This window comes from Balaenoptera musculus, chromosome 15 (assembly GCF_009873245.2).
Source record: "Balaenoptera musculus isolate JJ_BM4_2016_0621 chromosome 15, mBalMus1.pri.v3, whole genome shotgun sequence".
Lineage (NCBI taxonomy): Eukaryota > Metazoa > Chordata > Mammalia > Artiodactyla > Balaenopteridae > Balaenoptera > Balaenoptera musculus.
This window is the reverse complement of record NC_045799.1, coordinates 26,469,216-26,491,519: the sequence shown is the minus strand read 5'-3', so window position 1 is coordinate 26,491,519 and position 22,304 is coordinate 26,469,216. Positions and strand designations below refer to the sequence as shown.

Sequence of the window (22,304 nt, the reverse complement as noted above, 5' to 3'; positions counted from 1 at the left end):
AGGGTCTGGAGGGCTGTGAGCAGAAGCGTGGGCCTTCGCCTCCTCTGAGTGGAGGTTGGGGAGCTCCCAGCCCGCCGTGGGTCGATGCCTGGTCACCCTATGAGTAAAACAAGGCAGCCAGCACAAACAGTGTGACACTGCTGTGCCACCCTCAAAAAAAAAAAAAAAGAAAAGAAAAAGAAAAAGGCCCGTTAATGAGGTAAACACAATCACAACCAGGAAAAACCTTGGCCGTGCTTCTTCGCGTCCACCCAGAGCCATTATCTCTAATTGATCTCCAGACATCAGCTGCTGAAGCGTCTGAACCCTCCTGCATTTTCCAGGTCTGGTTACAAAGCCCTGGCCCACCCAGCCACCAAGTGGGGTCAGGTCTCCTGGAGCAGCTCTTTGCTGGGGGCCGGGACCTGTCTGGGCCCCACCTGAGAAGAAGGAGCCATCAGGCTGGCAAGGTCGGGGGGTCAAGAAGCTGCGGAAAAGCCACAACCCATAAATGCTCGGCCCCCCTGGAGCCAAGCAGCCTGCCTTGCGATGCCTTAAGCAGAAGCCTCCACAAAGCCACCAGGGGTTTCGCCCTCAAAAAAATGTGACAAAAAACAGGGAGGGCTGGAGAAAGCGCCCTGCCCAAGGTATCCCCCTTGAACTGGGGGATATCCAAGAACTGGGGTCAGGAGTTCCATTGTTAGAAACAACAGCAGCAATAACAACAACAACAGGACGTGGCCATGGGACAACAAGGCCCCTCTGGGTCTCGGTCAGGCTGGACCCAGAGTTGGAGGGGGGTGGGTCACAAGGTCGGCCATTGGTTCAGTGACCATCTGGATGTTTTGAGCAGCTCCTTCCTGGCCCAGCTGGGGAGAGACACCTCCTTTCCTGTTGCGTCCTTAGAGACAGAACAGGGAGTCAGCTACCTGGGTGCCCTGAGGGGCGGTTCACAGTCAGAGGTCTGAGAAGACAGAGCTGCTCCCATGGACGGAGGCCCAGGTAGCGGCTCCTGACCTTGCTCCCACCTTTTCCCTTGACACAGATAAAGCATCTCCAGGCCAGCCCCGCATGCAGGATTCTGCTCCGGGCACCAGGCAGCTCTCCTGCCTGCACCAGTAAATTATGGGCACTGCATGCATTTTTTCCCCCCAGATAATGAAGTTGAAAGGCTGCGTCAGCATCCTTGCAAGCATGGGGGCGGATTTCGTAGCCTGGAAGGGGACTGAGACTTTTGGAGCAGACAGGGACAATGCGTTGTTTAGGTTCGGGGTATCTACTAACTGCATCAGGCAACTGGCTTTGGAGACGGGATGCTGGTCGTTTTCTGCTTCTTTCCCACACAGCTTCAGGGAAGCAGGAGGAAAGAAGAGAGACGCGGACGTCTCTGAACCCAGGCTGCCCTGGCGAAACATCTGTAATGCTCATTTTCTTCAAGTATTTGGAAACTGCAGCAAGTTTCTTCAAAGCACCGAGGATTGTCAGTGAAATATATTGATCACTAAAACAATGCCCTGTAACAAAGGTGTTTGACAATGGGTTTTTCACTTCCCTTTTTGTCCTCTCAAAAAAGAGGTTTCCCAGAAAACGTTCCCTCTCAAGTTTTAGCGATGCCCTATTTTGCCTGTCACCATCTTTAGGAGGATGGGAACGCTGGGCTGTCAATATTTAGAGCCCCCAGATTCCAGCACGGAGCTGTGATAATCCAGGCTCACAGCCCACCCGGTCTGCTGGGTGAACAGAAAGGCCTACAGTCAAAGTGTTTCAGCCTCATGTTTATGTGGATGGGTCAACGGTGCCTCAGTATCCTTCCCTCACCAAGAACGGCGTACGAAATTTTTTAAGGCATTAAACATTTTTTTTTTTCCAAATACTTCTCTTTTCAAGCCAAGGAAACTTTAAAAAATAAGGACAACAAGGAGGGGAACCATTCCTGCTACGTAGTAAGATATATTAATTAGATGTATTAGATATTAAGACATATTAGTCTCAACACTTAAAACAGTGTGGAGCTGGTACATGAACAGACAAACCGATGGACTGAATAGAAGTACATTCTGTTTCAGATGGAAATTTAGTAAATTATAAAGGTGGCATCTCAAATCAGTGGGAAGAAAATAGATTCCTTAATAAATGATGTTGACACAAAAGGGTAAAGCAGGACCTGTATCTCAGAATATACTAGGATGAGCTCCAAATGGATCAAAGATCAAATATGAAAAATGAAAACACGTATATTTTTTGGCTCTGTTAGCTGAGAGGGTCTAAAAGAAAGGACACCCCAGTAGCAATAAGTACACTTATTGCCCAGATCTTGGTTTTTAATATGACTCTATAATATAAGGAAGATATGGCTGATTCTAGGATTGGGGTAGAATATATACAAGATGAGCCTGGAGCATCTTGTAGTACCAGAAAGTAAAGAAACGCTAAAACAAAATAAAATCCTTCAAAAAACAAACCAACAAAAAACATCAATGGGAGTATGTCAAAAGAGCACAGGAGCCAACTGAAAGAGCTCCCAGTGGCCAAAGCTGGAACAGTTTAAGCATCAAAATAGATACAGCAGTACTGAGTTATAACCCCAAGTATAGAATAAATAGCCATATAAGTAAATGATTGAATAGATTTATAAATGAGGAAGGAGAGACAAACCTCCCATGCAAAAGAATTCCAAATAAGGTATGTAGACACTTTACCCTCAAGGAGGGAAATTATAAACCCCACTCCTGAGGTGTGGGCTGCACGTGGTGACTTCCTTCCGAAGTGTACAGTATGGAGGGAGGTAAAAGAATAACTTTACAGTGATGACACCTGACAAACATTATGTCAGCCGGTGTGGCCAAGGCAACATCAACGGTCATGAGTCATGGTGACAGCAGGTATACTTGATATGATGTGGTAAAAATGGCACTCTGAGTTTGGGATTGGCAGAGGCAAACTATTATATACAGGATAGATAAACAACAAGGTCCTACTGTATAGCACAGGGAACTATATTCAATATCCTGTGACAAACCATAATGGAAAAGAATATGAAAAGAATATATATATATATGTGTGCGGGTGTGTGTGTGTATATGTATAACTGAGTCTCTTTGCTGAAATTAAACACAACATTGTAAACCAACTATACTTCAATAATTTTTTTTTTAAATGGCACTCTGTGTCTGTGGTCTTCCTCCTAATAACCCAAAACCCCAGTTTTATATTGAGAAAAACATCAGACAAATTCCAAAATTCTACAGAATACTCGACAGTATGCTTTAAAACTGTCAAGGTCATCGAAACCAAGGAAAGGCTGAGAAACTATCACAGCCAAGAGGAGCCTAAGGAGATGTGACAAGTAAATGTAATAGTGTATCCCAGATAGGACTGTGGAACAGAAAAAGGACATTAGGTAAAAACTAAGAAATCTAAATAACATATAAACTTTAGTTAATAATGTATCAGTATTGGTTCATTAATTGTAACAAGTGTATCATACTAATGAGATATTAATAATAGGGGAAACTGTGTGTGTCGGGGGATAATGTGGGAATTCTGCACTAGCTTCTCAATTTTTCTCTAAATCTAAAACTGTTCTAAAAAAATGAAAATACTAAAAGAGAACACGGAGGCAGAGTGGAGTTAGGTTTTTTTTAAGACTCAAATGCAGAAGCTATTAAAGAAAAAAACTGATAAATTTGAGTACATAAAAATAAAAATGACACACACACACCATAAGCAAGCTCAAAAGATAGAGGGCTAAGGCTGGAAAAAAAGAGGCAATGGCTAACTCTGGGGAATCAAAAGAAAGAAAATGTAATCACAGTGTGCTAATTGGCTCAGCTATGAATAACCTATACAGCCATAATAATAGAAATATAATAATTTACCTAAATAGGGAGGTATAAATAATACTGAGGGACTGAAGAAGGAGAAATAATACATGTGTTTATGAGAGGGTGTAATAGTGTACATACTTATCTCCTCCAGCAGGAAATTAAACAACAATAACCAAAATAGCCCAAACTGAAAAATCAAGAACTAGCAGCATGAGCACATGTTATTTAGAAATAGGAGATAAATACCAGAAGAGACAGCTAAAAGATAAGAAAGAAAGGAGGCTGTCTCTGAAGGGTAGAAATTGAAGTGGGGAGGCTGGGACAGGATCTGCTGTTTTTCTATATGATTTTTAAGATATGTATTTTTTTATTGATAAAAATAAAAATGAATACAAATAAACAAAAAAGATGAACACTTGAGAAGCTGTTTCTGAGGGTTAGCTGCCCTGGGGTGATGCGGGAGGGCCTGAGGGGCGCAAGGCAGGACCTGAGATCAGCTACCCCACCTGCACATCTTCTCACAGCAGAAATGTGCCAAGGATCATTCTTTGCCTGGAGAAATCCAAACAGCAGCCTTGGTCAAGGTCAGTATTTCAGTGGTTTTTTGTTTTTCTTACCACAGTACAAACCTTCTACAGTGCCAGGGATTTACTGCGATGGGAAAAGGTTTGTGCTACAGCTTCTCAGATCTTGATAATGGGGCCAGTGGCATTTCAGGCCTTTCTTGGGCTCTCATGGAGGCAAGCTGGGCCCCCTTCACTCAGCTACATAAGGCGGGCTGATCCCAGAGGCCTGTGGGGGGTGTCTGAGTGGAGGGAGGCAAGAAATGGAACATGAGAAGGAAGCCAGCAGTGGACCAGGAAGGCCTGGAGTTGGGAAGAAGGGAAGGAGGCTGGGAACTGAGAAAGTGGCCCCAGCATACCTCAGTGGGTGAGCCCAGTGGGGAGAGGAGGAGAGGGACTAAAATTCAGGCAGTTAAGGCAGCAGACCACACATTCTCACAAGTTCCACGGGGTCCGTCCCTCATATTGCTCCATGCACGTTTCCAGAGAGCAAACACTGATGCTCAAAGTACAAATACTGGTTTAGAGAAGTGACTACAGCAAAACAGTAGCAAAAATTGCAAAGGTGAAGAGACTGATGATGGGTAGATGCTGAGGGATGTGAAAGAAAGGTGCTGCCTCCACCCTTTGCCCATCCTACTCCCCTGATACGTCCAGGGACCAGTAAAGGTCTAGAGTATGTTCACGTTTTGCTTACATGCTGGGATTATAAAAGATCCTCACAAGAAAAAGGGATAAAAACATGAGCGTTTGGGAAAGAAAGAAAGAAAGAAGGAAAGGAAGGAGGAAGGAAAGAAGGAAGGAAGGGAGGGAGGGAGGGAGGGAAGAAAGAAAGATGCTGCCTCTCACAGTGAAGCCCAAGTTACTCTTTATGTCCATAAGACCTACTGCCCTCCTTGACCTCCCCTCAGGGCAGACCACTGAGGTCAAGAGCCCTCAACCTCCCCAAGGGCAGACCTCCAAAGTCAAGAGGCTCTGAAATCTTACTGGGAAACTGTGCTTTTGATCAACATAAAATATCTCACTTTGCCCTATTTAATGCTTTTTTTGCCTTGAACATGTTTGCCTTGAACTTGTTTGACACTAATAGCACTGCCCTCTCTTTCTTATGTTTTAATCTTCCTTTTTGTGTCATTTGAAAAGTCTTTTATAAATACCAAATGGATTTTATCATTAAAAAACCTCATCTGAGCCTTTTTGACTCTTTGTAGTGGAATTTAACCCATTTACATTTATTGTGATTTACTGGTGTTTTATCTTGTTCCTGTTAGTTTACCTATCTTTTCCATTTATTATATCTCTTTTTGGTTGCTTCTTCTTTTATTCCCTCATTTAAATACTCTTGCTGGACTGATCAAGTTTTCTTTGGTTCTTTTATTTTTCTCTAGTCATTTAGAAGTTCTACATTCTATTTCTATTCCATGAAGATTACTGTTTAATTTTCAAGAACACATTGGCTTTTTCACAATGATGGCACCGAAGGCAAAGAAGGAAGCCCCTGCCCCTCCCAAAGCCGAAGCCAAGGGAAAGGCTTTGAAGGCCAAGAAAGCACTGTTGAAAGTCGTCCACAGTCACAGAAAAAAGAAGATCTGGATGTCACCCACCTTCTGATGGCCCAAAATACTGCAGCTCAGGAGGCAGCCCAAATATCCTCAGAAGAGCGCCCCTAAGAGAAACAAGCTTGACCACTATGCCATCATCAAGTTTCCCCTCACCACCAAGTCAGCTATGAAGAAGATAGAGGACAACAACACACTTGTGTTCATTGTGGATGTCAAGGCCAATAAGCACCAGATTAAACAGGCTGTGAAGAAGCTCTATGACATTGGTGTGGCCAAGGTCAACACCCTGATCAGGCCTGATGGAGAGAAGAAGCCCTGTGTTCAACTGGCCCCTGACTATGATGCTTTGGATGTTGCCAACAAAATTGGGATCATCTAAACTGAGTCCAGCTGGCTAATTCTAAATATAAAAGTTTTCAGTATTTAAAAAAAAAAAACAAAAACCACACATCAGAACTGCTGCTTCCTTAAGAGACCATTAAATCCTTGGACATGGCAAAGTTCCATTCTGCTATTTCTCCCCTGAGCTCACACCTTGCCTGGGCTTCAGGGAGGCCTGAGGAAGGGGAAGGAGGAGATTACCATTGCTATCAAGCTCTTAAATCTGGGTGTCAGAGTCAGTACTCACAGGTTCTCCACAGGTGAAAGTCCTGTGAGTCAGGCACTGTTTAAGTAAGTGACAGGCTCTCACTGTAACCCATCAACTGTGCTTCCTCTTTAGGTCTGCCCATTTTGGGGGGCCCTTTTGAGCAGGAAGGACGTTGAGAATGTCCATGAGAAAAGCAAGCCACAAAGAGGGGTAAGGACTCAGAGAAGGAGCAGATCCCTGTTTTAATCCCTCCCTATCCCATAACCTGGTCTAAAATATTAAAAAGTGAATGTGGCTAGCCAAAAAGTGGAAACAACCCAAATGAAATGTCCATCAACGGATGAATGGATAAAAATAATGTGGTCTATCCATACAATGGAATATTATCCAGCCATAAAAAGGAATGCAGTTTTGACACATGTTACAACATGGATGAACCTTGGAAACATGGTAAGTGAAATAAGCCAGACACAGAAGGACAAGTATGTGATTCCACTTATATGAGGTACCTAGATGGTCAAATTTATAGAGACAGAAAGTAAAACAGTGGTTACCAGGGGCTGGATGTGGGGGGAATGGGGAATTATTGCTTAATGGTTACAAAGTTTCTGTTTGGGGTGATGAAAAACTTTTGGAAATAGTGGTAATGATTGCACAACATTGTGAATGTACTTAATGCCACTGAACTGTACACTTAAAAATGATTAAAATGGCAAATTTTACATATATTTTTACCATAATTAAGAAAAAAGTGTATGTGGAGAGCTTTTCAGAGTGGACTTGTTTCCTTCTCCCCTAAGGAAGATGCAAGCCTGAGAAAGTTTCACACTTGGAATGTGCTCATTTCCTGCCCCAAATCCTTGCCTGGCTCCCGAGTGCTGACTGAGGAAAGGGCTCTCTCGTGGCCTTGCTTGCAAGAGATGAATGCTCTGAGTCCCCTCCGCCTCCTCTTCTTCCTTCTCCTCCTTTTCCCAAACTGGCTCTGTTCTTCCCCAGCCCAGGTCCTCCTAGAGCTGTTACCCCTCAGTTTCCCTCACCTGGGCCCTCTTTGCTGGTCTAAATCTCATTTTAAAATAAGCGAGTGTCCCCTGAACCGCCTGGCAGGTTCCTGGTCCCTTCTTGTTTCTGCTTTCTTGTCCTGGATTACAGTTCCCTGGCTGTTGTCTTGTCCCCTCTACTAAGAAGAGCTCCTTGAGACCAGCTACGCTGTCTTACTCATCTTTGTGGCTCTGGTCTCTCGGACAAGGTCATTCACTGTGTCTATTAAACTGAGGCTGCATAATAACATTACCATCAACAGTAGCAGAGGTCACTGAGATTTCCTCTGTGCTTCTGAGGTGTCCAGCACGGTGCTAAGCACTATGCCTGCTTTGTGTCATTTAACTCTTGGAATAACTCAGTGAGGTAGCTGTATTGTTATTATTCTCAAGGAACGTGAGGAAAAAGGAGCATGGAGGGGTGAAATGGTTTGCCCAGAGTCACACAGCTGGCAGGCGCCAGAACTGGTACCGTCAGCCGGACTCCAGGGTCTTTGGTGGGTGGGCTGGAGTCTCGGCTGAGAACAGTACCGCTCCACACTGGCCTGCTGAAAGGAGCAGGAGGGCCAATACTTTGCAGACCACCCCCCTCCGGGGCTCTGGGCAGGGGCTACCCTGCAGGCCCCACTTGAGTGTGGGGGAGGCGGGAAGCCTGCCCTCCTCCCCCAACCTCCAGGATCCAAGGAAAACTCAGGGCCAGGCGAGAGCTGCAGAGGAGAGGGAGGCAGACGTTAAGGAGTCAAGTAAGAGCCTCCATCACGTGGGTTTAAACAATGGAGCAGCGCACCACTTCACACGCTGCTGGGAGAACCATTAAAACCATTAGCGGGACATTAGTGCTGCTCCAAGAACTGGAGACGCTGGAGGCGGGAGGCGAAGGAAGGTGCTGACAGCCCTCCCACCCTGGAAAGAGCAAGGGGTTGGAGGGGCGGTGGGCACTGAAAAAGCCTGAGCCAGGGGTTGCCCTGGGAAAGTTGCTGAGCCGCCCCGGGTCTCAGCCTCCGCTACTATAAAATGCAAGTATGTGTCAGGGAAGGAACACAGATGATTTGTCTTCCTCCTTCGGATCTGGATCTGATTTCTACAACAACGGGGTCTTGGTTCAAACACTGCGATCTCAGGAAAGATCAGGATCACATCACCCGTAACGTGGATTTCAACTTATACACGCACCCCTGCAGGTAACTGAGCGTTCACGAGGTAGGGGGCGACCTCTACCCCACCCCAGCCCCCTACCAAATCCCTCCTCCCGTATTTCCTTAAGCATTGTATATTTAAGGCGGCTCCCGGTTCCCAAGCCAAACAAAGCTCTCTGCCTGCTCTGCCAGCGTCTCTGCCAAGGACATTTTCTCTCCACTAGCCGTGCCGGCGATCTGACACTCAGTACCCAGGTGGCACACCGCCTCCCATTCTAAAGAGCACACCCTCATCCAGGAAGTACAGGGAGAAGTAGGGCTTGCGGCCATGGCAAGTGCACAGGTTTGGATGGAAGAGGTCTGAGTTTCAGCTCATGTTAGTGGCTGTGTGACCTTGAGCAAGTACGGAACCTTTCTGAGCCTCAGCTACGGAACCTGTGAGGCAAGGATGACAACGTGACCCTGCTGAGCTGTGAGCGCGAGGGGTGAAGTGTGTAAAGTGCTGAAACAGCATCCACCCTGCTCACTCCCCGTCCCTCCTCTGTTCCTCCTCTAAGCTCTTCCTACAGACCCCACAGCGTTGATTTCGGTTTTCCTTGTCTCTCTCACTGAACTCTGAGAGCTGGCAGGGCAGAGGACTCTGTTCACCAGTCTCCTCAGCGCCTGGAACCATGCCAGTTCAAGTGCAGGATGGATGGATGGATGGATGGATGGATGGGTGGACGGGTGGATGGGTGGATGGATGGATGTGTAGGTACGGGTGAGAAAGGAGTGAATGACAGGAAATTATACCACCAGCTTATCTGGTAGGTGGAAACATCAGGAGGGTAAGGAGACTGAATAGGATGGAAAATCAGCATCAGAAAAGCAAAGCAGGTTGTAAAATGGTGCATACAGGATAATTCCCTTTTCCATTCAATAGTCTGGAAGGGTGGACACCGAAATATGCACAGTGGTCTGTGTGGTGAGATGATGGTGATTTTTGTCACCATGCTTTTGCTTTTTGGCAACTGAGGCCATGTGTACTTGTGTAACTAAAAAAAAAAAGTATGAAAGAAAATAAAATGAGACAGAAAACAAATCAGTGGCTGCGTGAAGATGAGACCCAAACATTCCTCTTGGTGCATCTTGCCCACGGCCCCGAGAGGGGGTCTGAAACATCGGCGGCTGGGGGTGTACTTGCTGGTCGCCCCTGGCCCTATGAGCTCGGCCTACGCCCCTCCCTAGGACCCCACCTTATCAGAGAATGCTTTGGAACATCCTCCGAGACAGTCCACATCTCGTGACATCTTCACACCCTCCCTCCTACAAGAAAATGTATTAATCAGCAGTACAACTAAATGTGACTTCAGTTTTATATCTTTATGACTGTTTTCCCAAGTAAGGGGGAGAAAAACCAGTTTTATCAGGCTACCCTCACCTATTTTCAGCTCAATGTGGCCACCGCAATGACAGCTCCCGGGGGGTCTTGTGTCTTAGGATGGAGCCCCTGGGAGGGTGGAGTCTGACCCCTAAATGTCTTGCATGTTGAGGACACCATAAATATTCGCTGCACTGGATCAGACGTCAAGAATCTTTTTTGTTCGTGTGAACATTATTATTAGATTTTCGTATTACCTAATGTCCTCTGTGGAGAAAGACCCATTGCTCAGCACGTTAATCCAACACAACTGGACAAAAGGCAACACGATTCTGTCCAGTTCACAAGCACACTCCACCACCTGTTTGTTGTCTGCTCAAAGCCAAGTGAGGGGAACATGTTCTACTTGCCTCACTATTATAGTGTCTCCTGGATATCTAATGCTGGAAAAAAATGAATTCTTAGATTTTTCTCACCCAGGGTTTTTAGATGTAGAGCTTTGCTCAGCATTAATAAAATATCATTTATCCCAGCTCCCGTAACTTTAGATTTGGGTTGGTTTTCCGTGTAGCCTGCATGAGTGATTTGTAGACACTACAGGTGTCTTCTGTCGGCAGGCCTTTCGGGGTCGCAGGGATGCTGCAGGGAATGAAACTACTTTCAGAGCCTTGTCTTGGGACATGGGGTTTGACCGCAGCAGAGGTAGTCCTGTGGCTGCGCTGGGATAGGGAGCCGTTCACCCAGTCCTGCTCTGACTTCACTGCAGGAAAGAAGCTACCAATTCAAGTATACGTATTTTTAGTTCCAACTCAAGCTGAAGAATCAAAGACATCTGGGTCCTTGGCCCTTCCTTGCTGCTGCAGATAAATAAACTAGTGAGCAATGTGACTTCTTGTTTGCCACGTGCCTGGCTATAGAACCGGGATAACGGTGCTGGCTGAGAGGCTGAGGCCTTGAGTGCTCACTGCAGTGCGTGGAGTGTGGGAGACTGACAGCTGAAGGGCCCCAGGCACGAGGTGGGGTGCCGCTTCTCCTGCCAGGTGTGTGCAAGGAGGGTCTGCGCCTTTATTCCCTACCGCGGGAATGTTCAGACGATCCCCACCTGGGAAACCAGAAACGGAGGCAAGGAAGACACAGTCAACTCCACTGTCCACTGAGGCCACCCCAATCTCAGCCTCAGCCCCAGCCGCAGCATCCTGGGGACAAACACCTCCCACAATTCTCCCTCCCTTTGGGAGTAGCCTGAACCTCACCAGGGCAACTTATCCATCTCGTTACATGAATTTCCGTTCATTCACAGATGCGCATCAAGTGCTTATATGCCCAACACTGTGCTTCTCCCACTTTTCTTTAGCTACAGAACTCCTCACACTCTCCGCACCAGCCACACCAGCCTCACAAATTCTCACTGGCGCTGTCCTCCCTCGAGCCACAGGGCCTTTGCACAAGCTGTTTCCTCAGCCTGGAGCTCTCTTCCCTTCAGATCTTGATCTCAGCTCAAGCACCCCCTTCTGAGGCAAACCTTCCTGACCCCTGCCTCAGTCCCCGCACCGTGTCCATCTAAGTACTCATGGCACCATGAGTCTCCTGCCTGGCACTTGTCACAGCTGCACCGTGATGGCTTATTACCATTTGTGTGTAATTTTTTCATTAGTGTCTGTCTCCCTCCTAGATCATAAGGAGAGCTAGGAATGGTGCTGTCTTTGCTCATCCCCAGAGCCTGGCTCACGGAGTGGGGCTTCATAAATATTTGTTGAATGACTGAATCCTTGCTAATGTACCTAACCTACAGTCTTAATGCCCCGCAGACAGTAGGAATTTGTATACCAAATGAAACATAACAGAATCCATTAATGAAGGATCACAGAGTGGGCTACACTGACCACTACTGGTTCTGGTGGTGAGCCGGATGGAGCGCCATTTTGTAGAAAAGAAAGAGCCACGGGGCTGTACTCCCGGCTGTTTGGCTGTTCGAGTGCCTCTGCTCGTCACCCTGCGTGGTGGTGTTTAGATTTTATAACTATTAACAAAAGCAACACCCTTATAACTGGCATTCCTGCACAAAAACAACTTTGCCATTGTGAGTTGAAAAGCCAACACCATTTTCCCCACAGACATTGTTTTTGAGTACATGAGTTTCTTAGGGATGCAACCATCACAGAATAGACCATCTCAGATGAAAAGACGCAAAAAATGCAGACAGCTCTACTACCCAGAGCCAAGCTTACTTCATTTGACCTTTGGAGGCTGTAAGGATGGGAGGGCACACCATGCCTCCTCCTCAGGGGAGTGCAGAACTCAAGCCAACCAGCTCAGATCCTCAAACTGGGTGCCACAGCCCCAGATGCCACCTGAGCACGTCCTGTAACATCACCTTGGAGCTGACTGCGGAGCCATCACCCCCTGGGCGGACACATGCTCAGGTTGTCAAGGAGACCAGCCGTACCCAGGACGGAATGCACCCAGGGCTGGAAGTCAGACTTTCAACGGAGGAGAAAGAACCCATTCCCCTAGGCAGGCCTCAAAGATACAGTAAGTTCATATGTCACAACAGATGAAAAAGCTTGAAGCGAGAGGTTAAGACATTATTACTCTAGTTTTTTGGGCAGTGGCGGAGGGAGGGGGTGGCACTCACCTAGTCCTTCTCTGAAAGACAGTCAGGCTACTTGCCTTGCAAAGGGATAGAAGGTGGGCTGTGTAGAGAGGCAGGCAGGAGGGGTTTTCTTTTCATAACCTGTTTCCATGGTGCCTGACAGCCCTGGGCAATCCACAGCTGGGGAGTCTTGGACAGCTGGGGAGGGGGAGCCCAGGGCCTTATCTCACCCAGGCCACCCTCCAAGGCCCATCTTCCTGGCCTGTCTGGGCCCCAAGGGTGACAGAGGCCACAGGCAGGCAGCAAGGGCCCCCCTCTCTCGGGAGAAAGGAGCCGAGTGATGTAGCAGACAAAGGGCAGAGCAGAGAGAGAACAACCCAAGAGCCAAGGTGGGCAGCTCTTACCCACCTCCTCCCTCGCCCCTGCCCTGAAGGAAAGTTTCACTGAAGACCCGGCAGGGCTGTCTGCCCGGCAGACCCTCTAACCAAGAACACATTCCTTCCCTCCCCTCTCAGCCTGGACTGCACGGCCCAGATAACCAGATAAGGGCCTCTTTGATTTCCAGTGTGTTTACACAGGCTGTGGCCCTACGTCTCGGAAAGGATCAACCACATCCAGGCAAGTCAGGGCGCCTCCAGGTGGGGTGAGGGGGGCAGACGCCTTACCTGCTCCTGGGAATTCATCACGCGCAACTTCATCTGCTTCAGGTACGTAGAGGTGAGGGGCATGTTGTAATCGATAATCCCGGAGACCAGAGGAGAGGGAGGCTCGTTTTCTGGTGGAAAGAAGAAAAGGAAGCCCCTTTCAGCCTGTGCTGTGGGCCACCAGCAGCCTGGCACCCATGTGGGGGCCCAACACAGGGACTGAGCAGGAGGGAAGGGAGGCCGGAGGCCGCTGACTGGGGGCTCGCCCACCGTGCCTGGCCCGTGGACGTGGACTGCACGACGCTGAAGTGCCAGTGTTTAGTGAGAGAGTTCACCTTTGAAAACCAGGGATTTCTGACTCCTCTGAGAAATGGAAGGTCTGGCCGCACAGGGCCCTCACTCCCATGTGGCAGACACCCACTGCAGCTGAGCAGCAGCCGCTCTTTTCAGACAGGGTGTGAGGGCTCCATTTTGCCACAGTCCCCACCCCTCCCTATTGCACTGCACGCTTTCACTCAACGATGATGCCTGCCAGGCCCCTGAAGTCATTTAAGTTTCCAACGCCGGCCTAAGCCAGCTCACGTGCCACACTGTCCCACCCCGACCCCAACCCCCACGGTATCCCCCTCAAAGCACCGTCAGGGACCACAGCGCTCGCAGGTCTGGGCCAGGCCTCCAGTATGCCCAAATTCTAGTTCCTCTTTCATCACACAGAGAGGAGCATTGTTCCTCCCATTTATTGCTTTCTTGTCCTGAACATCAAAGTAACGCATATCCCTTTTGTAGAGCATTTGCAAAGTGTGGAAAGATGTAAAGAAAAATTTTTAAAACCATAATTGCACCAAGAAGCTTGGCATATGCTTCCATTTATTTTTTCCCTGTGATTTCTCTTTTTTACATACTTGATATCACAATGCATACAGAGAATTACAGTCTGCTTAAAATTTTTTTTTTTTGCTTAACTTTTTCTCATAGGCACTTCCCCCACCATCAAAAATCTCGTTTTGATTTGCAAATATAATTTTTATAGCCCTGTACTATTTTATCATATTTTCCTTAAGTCATTCCCTTACGATTGGTTACTTAGGTTGTTTGCTATTGGGGGTTACTATAAACACTGCAGGGAACATCCTTGTGCAGGAATATTGGTCTGTATTTATGATCGTTTCCTTTTTAGACCAGACTCCAAGACGTGGAATTCGTGGGTCAAAGGGTAGGAATACTCGGAAACTCTTGAAATGTCTGGCCATGCTGCCTTCTGCAAAGGCTCCTGCAGTGGACACTGCCCAGCCATTGTGTTCTGCATCTTGGGTGCCACTGTGGGTGCCATTTAGGAGAGACTGCGATGGCACAGGAATAAGTCAAGAAGACGAGAAGCATGATTCGAAGGGAGCCCATCACGTCTCTCTCCAGTCCAGCTTCCCCTTCAGATGTCTCCTGCTGTGACCAAGCTCGAAACCCTGGAGTCACCTGCTGGGACCCGTCACACGAAGCAGGGCCTCATTTCGTCATTTAGTCGCTTGACCCGGCTTCACCCTCTGTCCGGGGAATAGTCGTGGTTACCTGTTCTCTGGCTGCCTCTTCCCCCTGCCTCCAAGAGCGCCAGGCCTTTGACCCATGTCCCCCCTGGTGCCTAGTTCTGTTCACGGGCTGGGGTTTGAGTGGTGCGAGAAGTGGGGACGACTTCCGGATGGGCCAAAGCCTGCACGTCACCACAAGCACCGCGCCCAGGAGATGTGCTGGACAGGAGCGGGTGAGAGGGCCGAGGTGGAGAGAGGCAGGGATCTGCAGAATCTGCCGCTCCAGAGCCAGAGCCCAGGCCAGACAGGCCCCGGCAACCTTGAAAACGCTCTGCTGAGGGAGAGAAGCCAGACGCCACAGGACAAATACTGTGTGATTCCACGTGGATGGAACACCTAGAACAGGCACATTCACAGAGACAGAAAGTAGAAGAGGGCTTCCCTGGCGGCGCAGTGGTTGAGAATCCGCCTGCCAATGCAGGGGACACGGGTTCGATCCCTGGTCTGGGAAGATCCCACATGCCGCGGAGCAACTAAGCCTGTGCCACAACTACTGAGCCTGTGCTCTAGAGCCCGCGAGCCACAACTACTGAGCCTGCGTGCCACAAATACTGAAGCCCGCGTGCCTAGAGCCTGTGCTCCACAACAAGAGAAGCCACCGCAATGAGAAGCCCGTGCACTGCAACAAAGAGTAGTTGCCGCTTGCCACAACTAGAGAAAGCCAGTTCGCAGCAATGAAGACACAACGCACACAAAAATAAATAAATTAATTAATTTAAAAAAAAGAAAGAAAGTAGAAGAGAGGTTACCAGGGACGGGTGTCTGGGAATGGGAAGTTACTGCTTCACGGGTCCACAGTTTCTGTTCGGCGTGACGAAAAAGTTTTGGAAACAGACAGTGGTGATGATTGCCCAGTGGTGTGACTGTAACTAACACTGAGTTGTACACTTAAAAATTATTAAAATGGCACGTTTTGTGTTGTAAATATTTTGCCACAAAAAAGAAAAAAGGCAAAAAAACCCCAATAAAGATGTATTTAAAAAAACCAATAAAGGTGTATTTAAAAAAAAAAAAACCAATAAGGATGTACATTAAAAAAAAAAAAAAAAAGGAAAGAAAAAAAGGCCCCTGCACACAAGGGGGAGAAACTACCCAAAGGGCACCGGGCAGTTCCTACTTGGCGCAGATAGGAACAGCCCTGCAGAAAACAGGGTCCATGCGTCTTGGGGTGGTGTCCTTCTGGTGACTGTACAGCTTGAATAACATTTCTCATCAAGTTTCATAAAAATGCAGAGCTTTGCTTTGTTTTTGTTTTTTTTTCCTTTGGGCCGCGCCATGCGACTTGTGGGATTTTAGCTCCCTGACCAGGGATCAAACCCAGTCCCCCTCAGTGAAAGCGGTGAGTCCTAACCACTGGACCACCAGGGGATTCCTTGTTTTGCTTTTTAAAGCTATGCTGTCTTACGCAGAATTTCTGTTTGTCCAGAAGGAGGTAAATGTCACTAATAGAATGTCTCAGAAACTGGCCTGGAATGGGCCAAACCTTTCTTTTTATTAAGGGATTTCCTCCTGGTCTGTGGCAGAGGGGTGCTCTAACACCAGTGCACACTGGCCCCTCTGGCACAGATGCCCAGTGCTGTGGGGAAACTAAAATGCATTTTCGTGACCTTGGGTCCTCTTCTTCTTGCCGCCCCACCATCAACCCAGACTTGACCTCTTTCAACCCAGGGGTGTGTTGGGACCTGGCCTCCGCAGCTGCATGAGGTTGGATACAATATGTGAGGCAGACATTGCAGCCACACTGAGATGATGTCACTCAAAAGAGCCGTGGTTCCTGTTTTGGAATGTGGGTCTTCAGATGGAGGATTCTGCCATTTCCATTTCATTTCCTCAAAGACGTGGTTGTCTGCTGAAAAGCTGTTAGACAACATGGTAGGTGAGAAGGGACCCCCACCCTAAGGATTGCCGGTCAGAGCCTCAAATGAAGACTTCATCAGGTGCCATGGCGACGCTCTGTGTTTTGTTGTCCATGGAGGCCGGACACTGTGTTCCTTTATTGATGGTCACCCGTGTCCTGCCTGAAAGCCATGACTACTTACGAAAAGGTAACATTAAAAAAGCCAGGTATAGCTAGGTTTAGGAGAAAAACCACATGGCTGGGAAGCCACTCTTGGGGGGTGGGAGAAGGGGTCTTCCTTGACCTGTTCCCTCCACAGCAGGTCCACAGATCAGAAACTGCTTCCAGTGCCCAGAGGTGAGCCAGGAGAGCTAGGGAAGAGGAGGCCGGCTGCCCTCGTCTGGGGAAGCAGGGACATCCCGGGCACACACACGAATCCATCTGAGATCAGTGTGCAGTGAAATGCTGGCATCTGCAGTTCCAGAAGCGAGGGTTCTGTCGGGGAGGTGGGACCTTGGCAGGCGGGACACATTCCAGGTGAGGGAACGTGCCAAGGAGCTGGCTGTGGGAGGCCAGAGCTCGGTCACACCACAGCAAGAAGACAGGCAGGCAGGGTTTTTGGCAGTGGGGAGCCAAATGGTTCCTGGGGTGATAAGTGCCACACACGAAGATGAACAGCTTACTAGGGAAGAGCTAAGTAGCAGGGCCAGTGGGGGCTCCATGGAGTCCAGTGCTCATGGGGGGATGGGGGATGAGCTAAGGTGGACACACAAACAAGGAAGAAGCGGCTTCCCTGGGCTCTGATGGGCAGGCCAGGTCCCCGCTGTGGTCAACAAATACAGTGGCCACGCCTGAGCCACTACAAGTAACCTGAGACCACGGGTGAGTTAGGAGCTAGTAAGGGTCACGGAACTGAAATAACCCAGTAGGTTGCTGGTGAGAGAAGCAGAGGAACCACACAAAGAAATGTTTCGACACCTTTTTTGCCAAGAAAAACTGAAACCAGCCCAAGCACTAGTCCTAGTTTTACAGGCCTTGAAAATAACCAACGATGTAGAGGTTCTCCCAGGGCCAATCCAAGAGCTGATCACAGCTGGGCTCCAGTGACATTTGCCAATCAATGCAAATTCCAGCTGAGGCGGTGGCCCGGATCCTCCACGTGGAACACAAGGTGGCAATTCTCATGAGTTTCCACCTACAGGATGGAAGAACTCCTCTGTCCAGAGACATCTGTAGCTTCTGGATGCCAGGGTGAGACCTCTTGGGGTCAGAGCTGGGGGTTGAAGGACGCGTGCACGATGAAGGCCTGACACAGATGAGCCTCAAGACTGGCCAGCCTGCCATGGGGCTCAGATTTGGAACTAGAGAAGCCAGGCCTGGGGCTGGCTCAGATGAAAAAACCTCTCTCCCAGGGAAGCGAATCAATAGGTCAGCAACTCTTCAAGGAGCACTGATGTGTGTGCATTCAGGGTGGGGACGGTGGGGGAAGGGCGTAGGGACGGTGCCTGTGCTCAGCAGGGCAGGACTGATGGCGAGTCCATTAGCGCTCCAAGGAGGAAGAGCTCAGAGGGCTGTGAAGTAGCTCCAGGCAGCCTTGTGGAGAGGGGATCTCAACAGGACTTCCGTTCAATCACTCAGACGACAGCTACTGAGCCCTGCCAGAGCGCCACGCAGACCCTCCTGCGTGATGTTCCCAAGGACTCCGTGCGGTGGGTGCTCGTGTTAATAGGCTATGCAACCTCCCCAGGTCATACAGCTAGTGAGTATGAGAGCCGAGAGGGGACAGGCCAGCACAGGAGACACTGCAGGGGTAGAGGAATGAGCCGGGATGGGGTCACATGGGGCAGGACAGGAAGGGGGGATCTGCAGGGGCCAGGCAGGGAGGGGGTTGGAAACCACAGAGGAATCTGGGCTCAGCTGCAAAGGCGCTGCCACCTGAGTGGATGGCTCTCACTGAGGAAGGGACCCTTCGGTAGGTGACTGGCATTGCCCACTGCTAACTCCTAGTCTGCAGCCATGCAAACAGTATTTCATCACATCAAAGAAACGTGAAACGTGCCCCAGAGGCCCCTCACCCCTGCAGCCAGAGCTGGGCCCAGGGCACACCCAGTTCTCATCTCTGCCTCCTCCAGACCAGACTCAGGGGCTGGTGGAAGAGGAGAGTGGAGGCGGCAGGCCCTGGAATCTCCCATCCTCAGACTTCCTGACCCTCGGCAGCCTCCTTTGTTCGTGCTTCTGGCGCTGGAGGAGGGCACAGGACTGTCCAGCCCCCCACCTCCCCACCCCCCCACCCCGCCCCCGTGCCGGGACAAACCACTGAGCAGGGGAGGCTGCTTTGCTTCCTTTCTTTCTTTATAACATGAGGCCAGGAAGCGAGGCGTCCTCCCAGCAGCCCCTCGAGCAGTCTCCATCCTGTTCCCTGTCCCCCTCCGGCCCCACCTTCCTGGGACAGGAACCTGGGGCCTGCCTCTGGGCCTTGGGGCAGGCTCTGATTTCCCGGAGGGCGGGCGAGGGAGGAGGGAAGGCTGGCGGAGCAGGGGTGCCTGTGAAAGAGCGGTCGGAGCAGCTGACCACATCCAGAGAGGCCAGCATGGCAGGCGGGGACAGGATCTCCAGGCCCTCAGCTGGGGCAGGAGACGGGAGAACCTGCCAGCTGGTGAGGGTGGTCCAGGCACTAGTGCCTCTGGCCATCAAGCAGACAGGGGAGGCTTTCAGCCTCTAAGGCTCTCCACTGGCAGCCTCCAGAAACCAAACCCTTCCCTTTTGCCCAGCGGCCAGGTTGTGGACCCAGGGTGCTCACCTGGGTGGGTGACTGACCGTGCATCTCCCCGTGGGACACCTGGACATTGGCAGTCTTGTGCCTGGGTGGTACAACAACATGGGGGTAGGGTGGGGGACAGGCTGATGCTCCCTAGGCACCCACTGCACCAGGCGCCTGGCAGAATGGGCTCGTTTAATTCACTTGCATCCTCATGAAAACCCTGAGACGGGGGAATTCCCTGCTGGTCCAGTGTTTAGGACTTGGGCTTTCGCTGCCATGGGTCTGGGTTCAATCCCTGGTCGGGGAACTAAGATCCCACAAGCTGTGTGGCGTGGACCAAAAAAAAAAAAAAAAAGAGAGGGAAGCGTTACTCCCATTTGTTGATGGGAAGATAAGTTCTCCTGCCTTCTGGGGACCTTGGACAAGTGATGTCACCCTACCACCTCTCTGTGCCTCCTTTCCTTAGCTGTAAACAGGGACAGAGCCCTCACAGGATCATAGGAGCTGTTATGAGCAGTTGATGTTCAGAGAGGTCCCTGAACCTGCTGAGGGACACACAGCAGGGAGCAGGGCAGCACACCCAGGCCTGCCAGACCCCAAACCCACGTTCTGAGACACTGAGGCCGCACAGTCTCCTGCTCCCTCAGCATCTCCTCCTCTCCCTGCGCAGGAAGCTCCACTCCTGGGGACAGGGAAGTGGCATTCTGCCCGAGGACAGGCAGGGATGGGCACGGTGCAGCCTTACTCTGCCTGCCCTCTGTCTTGCTGGAGCGAGCCCCTGGACAGAGAGGCTCCAGCACAGAATCCATGAAGCTGTCGCGTGTGCTCTCTGCCTCTCCACCTCCCTTGGTCCCCCCCCTCACCCTGGGGGTGGGGGCACGGTGGTGGCAGCAGGAGAAGAAGCAAGCTGCTGCTGTGCTCGGCATCCTCCTCAGATGAGGAGGAGCAGAGCTGTAGCCCTGGAGACCTCGCTGCCTCTACTGGGGAGTCGGGGAGGTGAGGATGGTCCTCCACACCAGCATGGAGAAGGGAGAATAGACAGAGCCTGCAGACGCCCCAGAGCAGCCCACAAACACAGCCCCTCTTGCCCTGCCTCTGTTCCCCCAGGTTCTGTGTCTGACTCTGCCAGTTGCTATGGAAACGATTAGGCCAGCGCTGGCGGGGACAGGTGGATGGGCGGGCAGGGACCAAGCAGCCACCACCAGGGCCCGCGTCCCTGGGACCCAGACCCGGGCAGGGTGGGGAATGCAGCAGGGAAAGCCTCCTGGCCCATTGGCAGGTACCAAGTGCTGTCTTGGTGCAGGGGTTGCAGCTGCTCAGCGGGGGCCAGGCCACGTGGGGCAGGGGCCTCACTCAGGCCCCACACGTTATCACAATAACTGCCACAGCCATGGCTCACTCCTCCTGCATGGTAGCCCTGTGCCAGGTACAGGGATTAACTCTCAGATTTCATCAGAGGGCTTCCCTGGTGGCACAGTGGTTGAGAATCTGCCTGCCGATGCAGGGGACATGGGTTCGAGCCCTGGTCTGGGAAAATCCCACATGCCACGGAGCAACTAGGCCCGTGAGCCACGATTACTGAGCCTGCGCATCTGGAGCCTGTGCTCCGCAACAAGAGAGGCCGCGACAGTGAGAGGCCCGTGTACCGCGATGAAGAGTGGCCCCCGCTTGCTGCAACTAGAGAAAGCCCTCGCACAGAAACGAAGACCCAACACAGCCATAAATAAATTAATTAATTAATTTAAAAAAAAAAAAAAGATTTTATCAGAACCCTGCCCCCCCTGCCGCCAGGTAGGTGCCATTATTAACTCCATTTCACCGATGAGGAAACTGAGGCTCAGAGAGGTGAAGCCACTTGCTCAGAACACACGGCTGTTGAGCGGCAGAGCTGGGATCCGAACCCACCCAGTGCGGCCCTGGAGCCCCTGCTCTTAAACCAGGAACCCAGCACTTATGAGGGATTAACTAGATTAATTCCTGTCCCTCATACTTTAGTGGCCATCCAATGAGCTCAGTGAAGTGGCCATGGCCTAATGGCCCCCAAGGACAGGGAAGCCTCTGGGTTTGGTGAGGTGGCTGCTGTCAGAAGTCGTATCAGGGACTACCAACTAGGAGGAAAACCTCACTCGACACCTATGCTCCAATTCCTTTGCTGTCCTCGGGCCTCGTTGTCGGTTTTTCCACGTATTTGGTGGACGCCACTTGGGCACCACCTGAGTAAATGGCTCACCCTTCATTCCGAGTCTGTTCCCATCCTCAGGCAAATGCCCACCGACCTCAGCAACCTTTGCGGGCCTGATGCCTAGAAGCCCTGATAAGTCACCCACCGGGGCATCATTTCTCAGCACTGAGTTATAGTCACACCAGCCAAACATAACGGCCTGTCTCGCTATGCCAAAGCCACCTGCGAACAGATGGCCCAGACTTACTGGAGGCCTCTGGGACGTTCAGGTAGAGGCTGTGGGGGACTGAAGCGGGGGTCCTTGTTGCATCTCACTGGGCAGGGTAGAGCTGGGGAGCATAGATGTCGGTCTAAGGGACCACCTTCGGCTGATCACAAGTACTCTGGGCATTTTCAATTCTAACCAATCCCCACAGATCTCCTGGGTGTGCACTGGGGGTGGGGGGCAGGGGACAAATACTTAGGGAGGCCTGCTAATGGCAGGTGGGTGGCTATAGGGTAGGAGGGTGCACGCAGTGGTGGGTGTGCTCCTGTCCTCAGAGAGTGTACAGTCGGGTCAGTGAGACCAGATCCATGTGCACACCGCCTGGGGTGAAATCTGCGTGGCGAGTATTGCAGAGCTTAGGGAATGGGGCGAGGTGGCCATTTCCATCT

The 22,304-nt window shown here is 50.4% G+C and overlaps 1 protein-coding gene and 1 pseudogene across 1 annotated transcript in view; one reads left to right on the top strand and one right to left on the bottom strand.

Moving 5' to 3' along the window:
• The window catches only part of NOL4L (nucleolar protein 4 like), a 125,598-nt gene that overhangs the window by 45,073 nt on the left and 58,221 nt on the right, over positions 1 to 22,304 (bottom strand). The window contains exon 4 of the mRNA XM_036827112.1: positions 13,312 to 13,421. Coding sequence (XP_036683007.1) covers positions 13,312 to 13,421 — 110 coding nt within the window. The remainder of the gene's footprint in view (positions 1 to 13,311; positions 13,422 to 22,304) is intronic.
• LOC118881839 lies at positions 5,840 to 6,310 on the top strand (annotated as a pseudogene).